The sequence below is a fragment of the Sinocyclocheilus rhinocerous genome, unplaced genomic scaffold (genome assembly GCF_001515625.1).
Source record: "Sinocyclocheilus rhinocerous isolate Xijiao unplaced genomic scaffold, SAMN03320098_v1.1 scaffold1441, whole genome shotgun sequence".
Taxonomy (NCBI): Eukaryota; Metazoa; Chordata; class Actinopteri; order Cypriniformes; family Cyprinidae; genus Sinocyclocheilus; species Sinocyclocheilus rhinocerous.
In genome coordinates this window covers 342,864-359,398 of record NW_015654063.1, presented here as the reverse complement: position 1 = coordinate 359,398, position 16,535 = coordinate 342,864, and the positions used below count along the sequence as shown (strand labels likewise).

General features: G+C 37.9%; 1 protein-coding gene across 1 annotated transcript in view; it reads left to right on the top strand.

Moving 5' to 3' along the window:
* Positions 1 to 16,535, top strand: part of LOC107716778 (partitioning defective 3 homolog B-like) — a 335,521-nt gene that overhangs the window by 148,067 nt on the left and 170,919 nt on the right. The window contains exons 10-11 of the mRNA XM_016523332.1: positions 2,517 to 2,656; positions 2,775 to 2,903. Of these exons, the coding sequence (XP_016378818.1) occupies positions 2,517 to 2,656; positions 2,775 to 2,903 (269 nt within the window). The remainder of the gene's footprint in view (positions 1 to 2,516; positions 2,657 to 2,774; positions 2,904 to 16,535) is intronic.

The window sequence follows — 16,535 nt, the reverse complement described above, 5'->3', positions numbered from 1 at the left end:
CGCTCCATCTGAAAGCAGGTGATGGAGATTTACTACCAATCACGGAACCGGCTTTACTGACGAGATGCGCATGACAATCGCATGCGATTAATTACACAGCCCTAGCTCATATGTGAAATTAAACTTTAGTTTCTGAAGCCATGCGGGTCCGTGTACTTGGCGGCCAACGGATTTTCCTTTTGAAATTACAAAACCAAAATCGGGAATCGAGCGTTCACTCGTTTTTTTTAATTAATATTGAAAGTAGAAAAATTTGAAAAATTAGAAAACAGCTCCTTTTTCGTTTTTTCATTTTTTTCCCCAAGAAACGAAAAACAAGAATTCAGCTTAATTTTTCGTTTTTCGTTCAGGGGTAGAAAAATTTATAAACAGCTTGAATATTCGATTCTACACATGGGCGGGAATTAAACGCCCCTTTCTGCTGATTGGTCATTCGAAGATCAAACAGTGCCGTCATCAGTTCTTCCGCAGTACCACGAGGCATAGTCCTCCACTGCTGAAGGTGTACGGATTCTTGATGCGTTTATTGCAACTACATTTCATCTTTTTCTCATCAAACAACCAGATTAATGAATAGCTCGACACAACTCGTACCGGGGCAGAGTCTAGACAGCGCTTTCTTCTGTGTACAGTATAGTGTATATGAGGAGCTTTATAGAGACAGGCTAATGTCTCTCTTCTGTTTTTTTCCATAATTTTTTCGAAGTTTGAGGCATTACAGGGACCCACTTTATATTAAGTGGCCTTAACAACTATGTACTTACACGCTCCATCTGAAAGCAGGTGATGGAGATTTACTACCAATCACGGAACCGGCTTTACTGACGAGATGCGCATGACAATCGCATGCGATTAATTACACAGCCCTAGCTCATATGTGAAATTAAACTTTAGTTTCTGAAGCCATGCGGGTCCGTGTACTTGGCGGCCAACGGATTTTCCTTTTGAAATTACAAAACCAAAATCGGGAATCGAGCGTTCACTCGTTTTTTTTAATTAATATTGAAAGTAGAAAAATTTGAAAAATTAGAAAACAGCTCCTTTTTCGTTTTTTCATTTTTTTCCCCAAGAAACGAAAAACAAGAATTCAGCTTAATTTTTCGTTTTTCGTTCAGGGGTAGAAAAATGTATAAACAGCATGAATATTCGATTTCTACACGTGGGCGGGAATTAAACGCCCCTTTCTGCTGATTGGTCATTCGAAGATCAAACAGTGCCGTCATCAGTTCTTCCGCAGTACCACGAGGCATAGTCCTCCACTGCTGAAGGTGTACGGATTCTTGATGCGTTTATTGCAACTACATTTCATCTTTTTCTCATCAAACAACCAGATTAATGAATAGCTCGACACAACTCGTACCGGGGCAGAGTCTAGACAGCGCTTTCTTCTGTGTACAGTATAGTGTATATGAGGAGCTTTATAGAGACAGGCTAATGTCTCTCTTCTGTTTTTTTCCATAATTTTTTCGAAGTTTGAGGCATAAGTACATTGTACTTAATTTTTGATGTAAGTACATAGTAGTTAAGGCCACTTAATATAAAGTGGGGCCCATTACAGATTTTAGATCTTTGTCGAGATCTCCAAAAAAATTTTTTGCAGCACTTTGTTTTAAAAACTGAATGATTGATCCTTTTGGAATATTAACAGAAAAGAAAAACGGAAACCTGATAGCACAAATATGTCGCCAAAATATCTATTTGATGTGTATGCAGACTACTAATATTAAAATATTTGAGTCATTTTTAAGTAAATACTGTCAAATAGATGTTCATTTAATTCAACAATTTGAATGCATCTTATTTGCTATGGTTTAATACACCTACTGTAGCATTCAAGAGTTTGAGGCTGATAAGATTTTTTAATGTTTTTGAAAGAAGTCTAATTCACACCAAGGATGCATTTATTTAATTAAAACACAGATTAAACGGTAATATTGTGAAATTTCAATAACTGTTTTCTATTTTAATGTATTTTGAAATGTAATTTATTCTTGTGATGCAAAGCTGAATTTTCAGCAGCCATTAGACTCCAGTCTTCAGTGTCACATGATCCTTCAGAAATCATTCTAATATGCTGATTTGCTGCTTAAGAAACATTTCTTAGTCTTTTCATTGTTTATTATTTTTTGTGGAAACCGTGATGCAATTTTTTCAGGATGTATTTGTAACAGTACAGTTGTTTTACTGCCACCTTTAATCAATTGAATCAATTCTTGCTGAATAAAACTTTCAAAAAACAATCTTACTGACCTCAAACATTTGACATCCAATATTTTATTTATTGAACTGGATTTCTTTTAAAGATATGACATGTTATGAGGTGTTTATACACCCATATGACACTTCAAATACAACTTTCTAAATGATAGCCTCTTTTGCAGACAAATTGGTGATATTTTTACAGTGTGCTGACTGGGAATAGGCTTCACACATTAATTATTGCAGTATTGCTGACAAATTAGGTTTAGGTTGTCCATAAATCACTTTAATCCCGATCTTTCTCAATCTCCACATAGGTCCCGAAGGTCTGGGCTTCACTGTTGTGACCAGAGATTCTTCTGTGCACGGGCCTGGTCCCATCCTCGTCAAAAACATCCTACCCAGAGGAGCTGCTGTCAAAGATGGCCGTCTGCAGTCAGGTGACAGGATCCTAGAAGTGAGTCTCTTTCTAGAGTAAGATGGAGTATTTCTAGAATAGTCCAATCATTTTCATTTCACATTAGTGTGAAGGTGCATATGAAATCCATTGGAACCGAGTGCATGTGTGTCTTCAGGTGAACGGTGTGGACATCACCGGCCGTTCTCAGGAGGAACTTGTGGCTATGTTACGCAGTACTAAGCAGGGGGACAGTGTGTGTCTGGTTGTGGCCAGACAGGAAGACATGTTCCTTCCACGTGAACTGGTAAGAGTCTTCTCTGTCTAACTACAATGCATCTAATTCAGTCTTTAGTCCCATGGCAAACACCATGTCTTATACATTTACCTCCTATCTTCTGCATATAAACCTTTCTTAAAGTCTCTTCTTCTCTTGGTCTTTTCTTCCTTCCCACTGCATGAATTGTCTGCATGATTATGTAAATATATACAAAACATACCCCCTATTCGGTTTGGGTTGCTTGTGAACAGTTATTTTAACAGTTATTTTTAAATTATAATAATATTTTACAATTTTATAGTTTTTACAGTCTTATAGGTTTAATTTAGACTTCAAAGTCCCGTGACGCTGTGGTTTAAAATAGGTGTTGTAGGGCAAACTAGCAGGAATTTTAGCTACTAATTTTCGCAAAGGAAGCAAAGTTTCCTTACTTTAGCAAAGGAAAACCAGTCTCATATACATGGCTTGTGTTCCTCTCAAACTTTCCCAACATTAGTAGTATTTAGCAAACACTTTTACTTTGACACTTTCTACAGGGACAGTCCTGCTGGAAAAATATGGAATTGAAAAGAAAAAAATGTAAGTCAAATTCTGTCATTTTATACTCACCCTCAATTCATTCCAAACCTGTAAGATTTTAGTTTATCTTCAGTTCACAAATGAACCCATTTTTAACAGACCTTATTTGTTCTCATGTGTCAAGCAAGTTTAGTTGTACTTCGGTGTTTACCATATTTGATGTATAAGGTATATGTATGTGTGTTGATCAATGTTGAATTCAAATAGAAGCCTAAATTAATTCTATTCATCATATAAAACAATCATGTCTCTTCAGAAGACTTGGATTAAACCATTTCATATGGGTTACTTTTTGGATGCGTTTACATTTTTGAAGCTTGAACATTTTGGTTGTGTGGTCTTTCAATGGATGGACAAAAGTGATGAGTTAAAATGAAAAAAAATCTTTATTAGGGTTCCAAAGATGAACAAAAGTCTTGTGGATTTGGTACAACATGAGGGCGAGTAAACAATGATGGAATTTTTGTTTTTGGGTGAACTCTTCCCTTTAAGTGTCTCATTCAAGAGCACAGTGCATCATCTTTGCAGGGTCAAACCTATTGCCCTTCAGTTACCATCTCATATATCTAATCACCAAATCAAACCACCCCACATAGCTTTAAAACAATAAGCAGACTGCACAGAAGACTGTAAGGTCTGTATATTGCAGGGTTTCTTCAGCAGGGCACTTCCTGTGCTTCAGACCAACAGGAAATGTAATGGCATGTTATTTGGGTCATCTACAGTGATATCATGTGTCTCAGTGATGCCTCTGCACTGTCATGTCTCTCTCCAATGCCCAACGGGCCTCTGTTTGCTGTCTTTGCCTTGGAAGGTCATAGTCACGCTGTAGTTCCTCAAACCTTGAGGACGGGAAGTCCTGAGCTTCCTGCCTTTGTCTCAACCCCTGTGGGACGTGTAAGTATGCTAGCTTTTGTCTGTTAGGATGTTCAGACGTCTTCACCTGTCACTCTTTCTCCCCTCGACTTTCCCTCCCTTTGTTTTTGTCCTTTTGATATCTTTCCTGATAAACCTGGCGACCCACACACCCAGCCGCCGGAGCGCTGGCCTCTCTGCACACACCCCTCTGCCCACCTTGTAGTCTGACTTCCTGTTCTTATCCCTGCTTGTTGATTCAGCGCTGGGCAGGAAGTAGCGCAGGAGGTCGGGGCGCTCCTACAGGAAGTGCTGGAGCATGCGGGGCTGTGTGAAGTCAGGGACTACGACTGTGCAGCTGTGTGTTGGCTCTTCCTGTATCTCCCTCAGCGTAGTGCCTGTCACTCTGCAGTCATCCAAAATCTACCCCAATCAGCGCTTTCTGTAAATAACCAAATGCTGAGAACCGCGTTCACTTGACTATTACTATAGCAATGCCACTCAAACTTTGACCCCTAAAGGAAATGAGCTGCAGGCTCCATTGTCAACATCCTTCATGTATTTATTTAGATAAATTCACAGCAGCATGAGAGGAATTTAGGACACAACAGTTGGCATCCAGCAAACCATTACGTTTTTGTCTCTGGACTTGCACGCCATATACAGCTAAATTAATGCATAATACATAACATTCTAATGTATTGTTTAATGTATTTTAATATAGGTTTTGGGTTTTAAAGAAGCATTTCATGTTCAGCAAGGCTGCATTTATTTGATAAAAAATACAGTAAAAACAAATATTGTAAAATGTTGTTATTCATTGAAATAACTGTTTTCTATTTTAATATATTTTAAAATATCATTTATTCCTGATGACAGCTGAATTTTCAGCATCATTACTCCAGTCTTCAATATCACATGATCCTTCAGAAATCACCCTAATATGCTGATTTGCTGTTTAAGTAACATTTCTTATTATTAATGTTGAAAATAGTTGTGAGTGGGAACTGTGATTTCCCCCCCCCCGATGAATAGAAGGTTCACAAGAAACATTTATTAGACATTTATTTGAAATCTTAAATCTTTCGTAACATTATACTAAACATTATAGTAAATGTTACTTTTGATCAATGTAATGTGTTCTTGATGAATACAATTATTTATTCAGTATTTCTTAATTTCTTTGAATGGTAGCTTTAAAAGTTAATATTTTTACTTAAAAGTTAATATTTGGCATAATAACATACAGTATGTGCACATACTAAGGGCCAATTTTACTTAACAGGGCAAATTAGCGCGAGAGCACAATTCCAAAACAGCGCAGATGGGAGTGGAAATTTCTGTGGGTGATTTACTAACAACGCACAAATTAAAGAACACAGGCGCAACATCTCATTTACATATCGACCAAATTTGCCCAATTTAGTGTAGTCGCAAATAAAAAATAAAGAAATAAAGAAGCCACAGTATGTTGAAAGTAACCGGAGGCCAAAAAATCCTCTTCCTTCTACCTCTCCCTGCTCTCTGTTCTCTGCGGTGCCTCCTTCCAGCAACAACAATTGCAGCCATTTCAAGCGCAAAATAGTTTGACATGCTTTTTTTGGGGGGCGTTAAATAATGGCACAAATACCAGTAATTTGATGAGCGCAAATGTTAGTAAATCGCGTTGCGTGATTTATTTGAATACTCTCCTCCCATAAATTTTGCGTTTGAAAGGGAAACCTACAAATGCATATTCAATAATGTTAGGCGCAAATATAACTTTGTCCTCGCCTTTTCAGTGCTAATTTGTCACTGCGCATCTTTAGTAAATCCTGACAGTACTATTTTAACGCCAAAAGATGATTTGCACTGGTGCAAGCTTTTAGTAAAACTGGCCCTTACTGTCCAAAGTAGGGTTAGATCTGTAACACATTTGAAGTGTTTTTAATTTTTCAATAATGTATATACTAACAAGTTTATCACAAGTAATTCGAAAAGTAAAGGAAAAATTTAAATAAAAACAATTCAAACCTTTTTAGTAGGGCTGGGCGATATGGCAAAAAAAATTTTTTTAGAACGTTTGACCATTAAATTCAAATTAATCAATAAAATCGGAAAAAATTGTCAAGCCCTACTTTTTAGCAATTATAATTTCTAAATGTAATTGCACTCCATCAGTCCAAATGTTATTTATTACTTTGTGGGCATATTTCACTCATACTTTCCACATAATTTCCTCACACATAATTTCCACATTTCCCTTTGTGTTGTGGTAAATGATGAGAATAAATGTCTATTTTCACCATATTAAGGCCAATTCACACTTGTTCACACATTGTTCTAGTAAATTCTCTGGTGAATTAGGCCTCTCACTGTTCAATTACGGCTCTCATGCATGCTGTGTTGAACTGCATCGTTGCCACTGATTAGTTAGTACGCAGTGGTCTGAAGCATGACTGCGACTCATTACCCACAAACCACTAGTTCTGCGTGTGCGCAGGAGATTAAAACCCTTCAGTGGATTGAAATACACATGTAAAATCTACAAACGCACAAAATTGTGCACATTACGTGCGGTGACAGTAATGATTTTATTTGGTTAGCGAGCAATACCTGGATTTTTCAGATGACATGAATTGAGCTTTGAATTTCTAAACTGTTTGCTTGACTCAGTGACTGATGGATTGACGTCTGTGTGTGTGACTGGACTGTCTGGACTGAGATATGGTAGTCAAGGAGATTAATGTATGGGAAGAAGAGCTCACAGACAGTGAAAGATGACTGTAGATACATTTTAAGAGCAAAAGCTGAAAGAGCGAGTGATTGAAATGTAAAAAACGGGCCAAGGAGATAGAAATTCTGATAGTGGAGTGACGGATGATGAGACAAAGAGAAAAAAAAAGGTAGATAGAGGCAAGGAAAGGGCTGAGAGTAGAAAAAGATGGTGACAGAAGGTAGAGAAAGCCGTCATTGTCAATCTGAGAAACAAAGCTGCAAAGAGAGGAATAAGAGACCAATATGAGCAGAAACAATGCAAAATGCAAGGAAAAACAAAAAAATGTAAGGTTGGTAGAAGAAATTATTGAGCATAGCAAAAAATTCTATGTTTATTAGCAAATGCTGGTGGCTGCTAATGCAAGCTGAGTTTTTGAGTCTTTTTTAAATGTTGCTTTCATCAAGTTATGCAATCATGGAAATTAATATAAATATATATTATCATTAAAAAGTTTTTTTATGGGTTGGTAGTTTTTGAAATAATAGCTGCATTAATTTGATCAATGCTAATTGTGAAATAATATTACAATTGGGAAAAAAGCTGTTTTCTATTTAAATAAATTTAAAATGCAATTTATTCCTGTGATGGCAAAGCTGAGTTTTCGGGGGCACCGTTACACTAGCCTTCAGTGTCACATGATCCTTCAGAAATCATTCTAATATGCTGATTTGCTGCTCAATAAACATTTCTTATTATTATCAATGTTGCTAACCGTTGTGCTGCTTAATGTTTGATGAATAGAAAGTTCAAAAGAACCATGTTTTTTTGAAATACAAATCTTTTGTAACATTCTAAATGTCTTTACTGTCCATTTTGATCAATTTAATGTATACTTGCTGAATAAAATGATGCATTTCTTTCAAAGTTTTCAAACAGTAGTGTCTATTTCCATTTTATTGACTACCCTGCTCGCTAGAAATCCTCATCGGCCAATAAAAAATCCGTCAAGCACTAGTCATATCAGTCTACAGATAAAGGACAGGCTTCAGACAGTCAGAAGGTAGAAGAGTTTGATAGAGATGATACTATGTGAATGGATGGACAGAAGGAGGTCGCCTGATAGAGATGAAGACTTACTGTACTGTGCAGTGATGTCTCACTGAAGACACATGCGGTGGTAGTTCGGCCCATGTGAAGAGGGGAAAGGAGAATCGGCAGGTGGGTTTGACGCTATAGTACCTGAAGTATTTCTACCTGCCAGGTGAGCCGTTGCTCAAAGACTCTTACAACCTTTCGTCTCTCTTCAAAAGCCACACACCGAGGACCTCACGCACCCCTTACACATCCGCCCAGTGGGGGATATAGAGCTCTGTCTGCTGCTCCAGCAGGATGAAATAGTAATAGTGATATTAGATATGACTCCATGAACAAAGGAGAAAGAATGAGGACTCATTTCCTGTTCAGTTTGTAGTGTTTTTGCACAACAGAGGCAGATTAAAAATGGAGTGCGGAGCTTGTAACAAAAGACCCTCGCGCCCCTTCAAGCAGGCGGCTTTGTGTACTTCAAAACAGCCCGCTAACAATGGCACCAGGCTGGGTAATAAGGGCCTTGACAAAGCCTTATCTCTCCCAGAACTCCAGCTGTGAAGACGAGCGGTTAGCGCGTGCGATAATGCTGTTGTGACAGCGTTCCCCTCTCTGGCTCGTCCTACACAAACCGAGGAAGTCGAACCCAGCCGGGACGCTGGCCTCTGCGCTACTTAATCTCATATCCAGACCTCCTTGTTACTACCTGCATTACTTCCTCAATAAACCTTTGATGTTGGTATCACCAGCCCTCTGAAGTCTCTCGGCCCAAAAGGCCTGGTTTCCAGTCTCGGCCTCTTTACGAGTAAATAAAGCCGCTTCCTGAGCGACAAGGTTACGAACATCAATCCAGACCCCTTAGTCTTTTACAGCGTCCTCGTCTCAATGCTTTGCTTTCATCGTCACTTAAACAGAATCCATTTACTCATGGACAGACTTTACTCTTAGCCTTTCTCCCTTCCATCATAGCGATCGTAGAGATGTCTCTTTGTTTAAGAGGTTACGTGAGTGTCTGTGCTTTTACCCCTGTGTTGACTTTAATGATGCTGCGGTCTGCAAGGTGAACGGTCCTTTCCATATGCATGCATGGGGTAAAAAGTGCACTTTAGTGTGTGTGCCGTAAGCCGAGAGGTTTATCGTACGCCGCATGAGTCTCTCGTAACCGCACGAGTGGCTCTTGGAGACATCATATTAAAAGGGGAAATGTATTCGGCTCCTAGTGAAGAGGTAATTGGGCCTGATGAAAGGCACTGGGTATTTGTTGATGCACAAACCTGATTATGATCAGGGTATGTGCTCCATTTGGTGAAATGAAGTCTATACTGATGGCTTTGTCTAGTAAAAGCCAGAGAGTGATTGCCAAATGGTGCATATTATGCACTACTACTATGTGGACTGTTTAGCATATAATCACAATCATTTTTGTGGCCGATGAATTTAAGCAACATTTTAAATATTGTGTTTCTTTTAATTCATTGCTTAATTCATTGAATTTATTTCACGTTCACAAATGTATCACAAGCATGAGAGTGATGGTTTCTCAAAAATTACTTTTCTATACTGTTTTTCTGTTTTTTATTGTTTGAATGGGATCATCTCGCTAAGCCAGCAGTAGTGGTCTGTCTGTCTGCCTGTCTGCCTGTCTGTCTGCCTGTCTGTCTGCCTGTCTCTCTATCTATCTATAGAGGTTTATCGTACGCCGCATGAGTCTCTCGTAACCGCACGAGTGGCTCTTGGAGACATCATATTAAAAGGGGAAATGTATTCGGCTCCTAGTGAAGAGGTAATTTGGCCTGATGAAAGGCACTGGGTATTTGTTGATGCACAAACCTGATTATGATCAGGGTATGTGCTCCATTTGGTGAAATGAAGTCTATACTGATGGCTTTGTCTAGTAAAAGCCAGAGAGTGATTGCCAAATGGTGCATATTATGCACTACTACTATGTGGACTGTTTAGCATATAATCACAATCATTTTTGTGGCCGATGAATTTAAGCAACATTTTAAATATTGTGTTTCTTTTAATTCATTGCTTAATTCATTGAATTTATTTCACGTTCACAAATGTATCACAAGCATGAGAGTGATGGTTTCTCAAAAATTACTTTTCTATACTGTTTTTCTGTTTTTTATTGTTTGAATGGGATCATCTCGCTAAGCCAGCAGTAGTGGTCTGTCTGTCTGCCTGTCTGCCTGTCTGTCTGCCTGTCTGTCTGCCTGTCTCTCTATCTATCTATCTGTCTATCTATCTATCTATCTATCTGTCTATCTATCTATCTATCTATCTGTCTATCTGTCTGTCTGTCTGTCTGTCTGTATTTATTCATGTGGAAAATATGCCTATTATAAATTATTCAAAATAAGTTGCCTTGTTTATTTAATGAAAGTTCAATATTTATTTATTTATTTATTTATCTAAAATACCAAGAAAGCTGTATTACCCAGCCCTGTCCACTACCGGCAGATCCATCAATCAGAAGGATGTTGACAGTGGAGCAGAATTAGGGATAAACGAGAGAGAAGGCTATGGGGTGAGTTTGGGATGTGCTGTGGTTGATGGTGGGTATGAGCATAATGGTGTATGATTCTATCCCAAACCTTCCTCTACCATCTGCTGCTCTCTCTTAATGCATGTACAGGATGTACTACAAAGACATCTCACCATCACACACACACACACGCACACACACTTTACTGTTTGATTCAACACCTGCTCACTGCTGAAAGGTGGTAGAGTGCTTCCCAAATGAAAGAATAATTTTAAAACATGCTGGAGATATAGAGCACAATGACATGAGCTCTCTCTTGCAAGATTATTTTTCCCCCATCAGAACCGGGCCTTTGATCCACACCCAATAAAAGCATCCATGGGCCTGAGTCATGTGCTTTTGAGTGTATTCACAAGATTTGATTATCAGCGCCAGCGAATCGGCATTACAGAGGATCTGCTTAGCTTTATACAAAAGCCCAACCAAGCTTTTACCGTGCTTTCACTGCAGTTTGTGGTTTGGACATGAGTTTGTTTGGTTGATGTGAAAGAGATTTTCCAAACTCGGGTGCTCTTGTAATGGCAATCTGGAGTGCTGTGAACTATGGTTTGCAGTTGGTATTATCAGTTCATCCTAAATAATGTGAACCCATCTGATGACAAAATTTGCTTCTTTGCATGCTCCACCCTTATTGCTTATTGTCTCTGAATAAATTGCCTTTGCAGAGCAGCTTGCATTTTTCACAACTCTCCGAATATATCCACAAACACATGTACTGTTTAGTGAGTAAAGTTCTTGTGAGAAATCCAGTGGGACAAGAACATGAATAGATCAGTGCAGCTGGCTTCACAATTTACAGTTTTTAAAAAAAATCATAGTATTTTATGTCTTGTCTGTTTAAATATAATTTAAAGTTAATACTTTTTTTTGTCATGTCACATTTCTTCTTTTTGGGGAAATTTACTCAGACTAATACTAAAATAACATCTAATTTTGGACAACAAACATTTAATTTTTAGTTGATGGTTGGCAAAGTTAAACCAAATATTTCAAAATTTGAAATATTAATTTATACATATAATCAGCATTCAACAAAAACATATGAATACTATCCCTGCCCGAGAACCTTATCTCTTGAAATAGCATTATGAGTTTACTGTTGGAACACAATATTGTGAATTCTTTGTTTTAGTTTTTCATTCGCAATGCATATTGACTTGTTCTGGCGTCACTATGACCTCACCGGCTTAGGACGAGCAGATACCCATCTGGCCGTATGTCTCAGTGAGTTCATGTCTGACCAGTGCAGCTTGCCTACACTCCCTCGCATTAAATCCTCCTTTTCCCTGAAGATCCCCAGCATGCCGGTCGGCTCTCGGCTCTGTTTATCCAGGCTTTTGCAGTGCTTACAGACCTGCTGCAGCTAATACCAGCCCAACTGCACTCACTTATGTAGTTGGATTGTGTTTTGCATAATATCTAATACTGTGTCAATTATAAAGAGACTGTAATAAGACTCAGGGTAATACAGTATTTCTTATTTTTCTAGTTTGTGTGTGAATGACCGCACTATACTTCTTGCTGGTGGTTAATGAAATTAGTCTCAGTTGAATGTACATCTTTGTCGGATAGAAACGGAAATGCCCTCAGGCAAAGAAGACCACTGGAATTTTCTTGAGCAGTGATACAGATGAATTTGTTGTTTGTGTGGGGAAAGTACACAATTTCCTCATTTTTTATGTTTAATAAAGCAATGTATAATTCCTTATGTGCCATAATGCATTACGGAGATGAGATCATCCAGTATAAATGTTGGATAAAATAATGCAGTAGCTGTAGGAAAGGTTGTTTTGAGAGTACAGACCAAATAAAATATTTGTTTAAATAGACCCAAAACATTTTTAGATGGAAGATCTGCTGAATTGACCATATCCAGAACATTGGAATAATCCTCCTTTCTCTCTCTGAGTAGTAAAATATCATGACCTGTAGTGCACTTGGCTTTTTGTCCACATGCAGTTTATTGTCCACATTCCCTATATTATTCACCTGTGGGTGTGCGCACATTGAGTGTGTGTAAATGTGCCTGTGGTGTTAAAAATTGTCTGTGAATTATGCAGTTCATTGATATGGCTCCTTTGTGATGGGTTTGGTACACAGGCGTCCAGGCACCAGACGTGTCTCTGACGCAGGGTCCAAGTGAAGTCTCAAATTCCTTATGTTAATAGTTCATTAGGGGCCAAGAACCAAAAGTGGGAAGGCACCTTTTGTATCCATTAGTAGTCTTCTTTTCCTCCTCATGTGTCTTCTTTTTCTGCTGTTGCTTTGGGACACAGATAGAGAACAGTCTCAACATTAACCATAGTGAGTTTGAAGTCTCTAATTCAAACCCTCTAGTGCCACCAACAGCTCAAAGTTGCACTAATTTTTATGCTAATTGCATTTGAACCATATGTTCTTTTTCCTCCGATTCCTTAGCTCATGCCGAGTCAAATGCATACTTAAATTTAATGGGTCAAGATTTTTCACAATTTTGAATTATCCAACAAACCTACTTTTTTTCAAACTTGTCCTAGACAGTTTGTCTTATCACCAAAATCATTTTCAGACCATGCTGACGAAAAGTTATGGAATTAACGTTGATTAGTCAAACCATTCTTGAATATCACTTTTGACAATGAGCATGCCAAAAAGGATGTAAGGCTATATTTACGCAACATTTTAGCATATTCAAACCAAATTTGGTGTGTGTAATAACCATGACCTGAGGGGGTACCACTTTACAATAAGGTTTCTTTTGTTAACATTAATTAACAATGTTAGTTAACATGAACATTATTTATAAAATATTTATTAATCTTAGTCAATACTAAGTTCAAAACTTACTAATACATTATTAAAATTTAAAGTTGTATCTGTTAACATTAATGTACTGTGAACTAACATAAACATGAAGGTTTTTATTAACTAACAATAACAAAGATTAATAAATGCTGTAAAACATATATTTTTCATTGTTAGTTTATGTTAGTTAATGTGTTAACTAATGTTATCAAATGAGACCTTATTGTAAAGTGTTACCCCTGGGGGCACCTGCACAGTTTCAGCACAGCGTCACCTAGTTGTCAGGAGATATGAAAGTAATAATAATCATCATTGTGATAGTTATTATTGTTATTATTAGTAGTAGTAGTCGTAATTGTAGTAGTGATAGTAGACCAATATATATCACCAGAGCCGATATATCGCCAGATATTTGCTATTTTTTACATTTTCATTATTAGCATCGGCTAATGTGTCAGACTTTTATTTGAACAGAATGTCAGCTACTGAGCGTCAGATCTCCTGTTCTCCTTCATTAGTACACTGTCTCTGTTTAACAGTTATGTCTAATAAATTAATTAATAAATTAAGTTCTGTCTAATAAATTATTACCATCAAAAAAGTCAGTATCATCCACTACTAGTTTATTCATTAATCACACAACAAGCTCACTGTTCTCCGAGTCTGTAATTTCTAATCCAGGTCAAATCTTGCTAACAAGTCTTAATCAAGTCTTAAGTTTATTTTTAGTGATTTAAGTGCAACTTGAATCATATCTTAATAATGCGTCACAGCTACAGGCCCTCAGCACTGTTTGAGCAAAATGTTTACTTGGTGTATTTTTACATGGCAAGAACATCAAGAGAATCTATTCAGCTCTTGTTAACATCGCATCATTGATTGTCCAGGAGTGTCTCTCTCACTCCCTCTTTAACAGTCTCTCTTTGTTCCTTCCTGTTACCACACTTTGATAAAACGCCTGTTTTTTGTCTTTTCAGTCTGTTCAACACTAAAGAAGCTAAAGTGACCATTAAAGCTCAGTGTGTGTTTGCTGCATTAACTGTCTGTCACAGACTCTTTCTCTGGCCTTGAGTCTTGATTTCCTGAGACCCTATGGGCAAACCAAAGGGTGGAGTTTGAGCGGATCAGTGACAGATAGGCTAACAGTGAAGGACGATGGGTTTGCTACCACATTTCCTCTTCCTCATCCTTCCTTCCCCCTTCCATGGGTTAAATCAAGAGGAAGTGGATGGAACAAGCACCATGACCCTGAGGTTTCCTTTTGCTAGATTTTCCTCATTTCAAGGAGGTACAAATTATCCATTTGGCATTGTTACCACTGCCTTGCATAGATACATAAGTGTTGGAGTCTGTTACAAACTCTAGAGAGCTGCCTACCTAGACAGCATTCTAGGCATCACTGATGCACTCCAGATGAGAATTATTTTCCAAACTGATGTTTAAAAAAAGAAGCAGCTGACATATTGGGTTACATATTAGAGCAGTGTTTCCCAAGTGTATCCTGTTATTAACACCAAAGAAATGTTCCTGGTAGTTCATATTATAATGGGTAACATTTAACATTATCATTAATATTGCTAGAGGGGTCATTATTCCTGCAATTAATTTTTTTAACTAAACTCATTTGGTACTGTGGGTGTAAAACTGACTCTCAGACTTTAATGAGACTTAATGAGAAGTTTTGACAGTTGTGGGGGCAGTCATGCAGAAACTTTCCACAAGAAAGACCTAACGGCAAATTTATTTGGAAAAGAAAATCCAGAAGGGACGTTTAACAAAAGTGAGATTGAAATATCACCCAAGCTCGACAAGTGTGTACTATCACCCGGTTCAGTGTCAGGTATCAGTTGTACAAGACCTATAAAGAGGCTGATGTAACAGCCAATGGCAAAACCATTGTAAGATTAAATGTTTGCAGCAGAATGTTTGCAGAGTTTTATTAATGCAGAATTCTAAATGTTTATGCAATTTGAGACATATTGATTGTTATTGTGATTGAATGCCTTACCTGCATGCATTCTGTTGTCTTTCCAAGTACCACATGGTTGGAAAAATCTCTGTTAAGGTTCAGTCACATTTATCACCGTTCTGGTAATTTTTGCATGCAAAATCAATTTATTTCAATAGAGGTCCACACCATCTGGAAAAGTGCAAAATATTTTCCCACACAGATTTTGCAACAAGTTTAAGTTGGACACACGTTGACCAACAGAAAGCAACTTGGTTTGAAAGCGACTGTGAGCTGTGCTTCATACATTGTTACGCTATTAACAATAGAAATTTGAACTTTTTGCCTATGCAGGTTCAGCAAAATTTAGAATTTTTAGCTTAGCAACATGCTAACACCTGACCCTTGATACCTTGGTATCAACTGTGAATGTTAGCTGAGTCTTTCCAGGAACAGTATTTGTTTGGTGTTCAAATCGCTCGCTTCAGATCAAGGTTTTGGAACAGAATTTGTGTGTGTTTGTGCATTTATTTTCCTTGATTTCAAAGCTTAGATAAACCGGTGGGACGGTGTCTTGCTCTCACTCAGTCATTAGCAGCAGCAGTCGGCTCAGACTGATGAATAAGGGCATGTCAGCATTCCTGTGGCTGGCTGAGGACGACGACTGCTGAGTCTTGTAGCCCATTAAGGGGATTGATACATGGACATTCTCAGTAGGAAGTGATGAGGTTGGCTAACCCTACATGTTCATTGGTGTGAGGTGGGTGTAGAATGAGCGTGTGTTTCCAATTCATTCTGTATGGGAACGACAGGCTTGCTCAGGGGATTGTGGGATTGACAGTAGAGCATCAAAATCTGGCAAATGCTGAACTTGCATACGTTGAAAAACAGCTGTTGGCAGCCAGAATCTGTGTAAGATAAAGGGAAGCTAAGGTTGTGATTATTTTAGTTTGTGGCAGATATAGGGCTGGATTTTCTTAATACATACAGTATATTTGGGTCAATTACATAAGAGTGATGCCTGCAATAAAGTGGTGTTATTTTAGTATCACTGAGATACTATTACAGTTTTTAATTATCAAAATTAGTAAATAAAGTTAATAAATGAATAAACATAATGAATTTAATGCATTTTAATAAATGAACTCTTTCCCTACC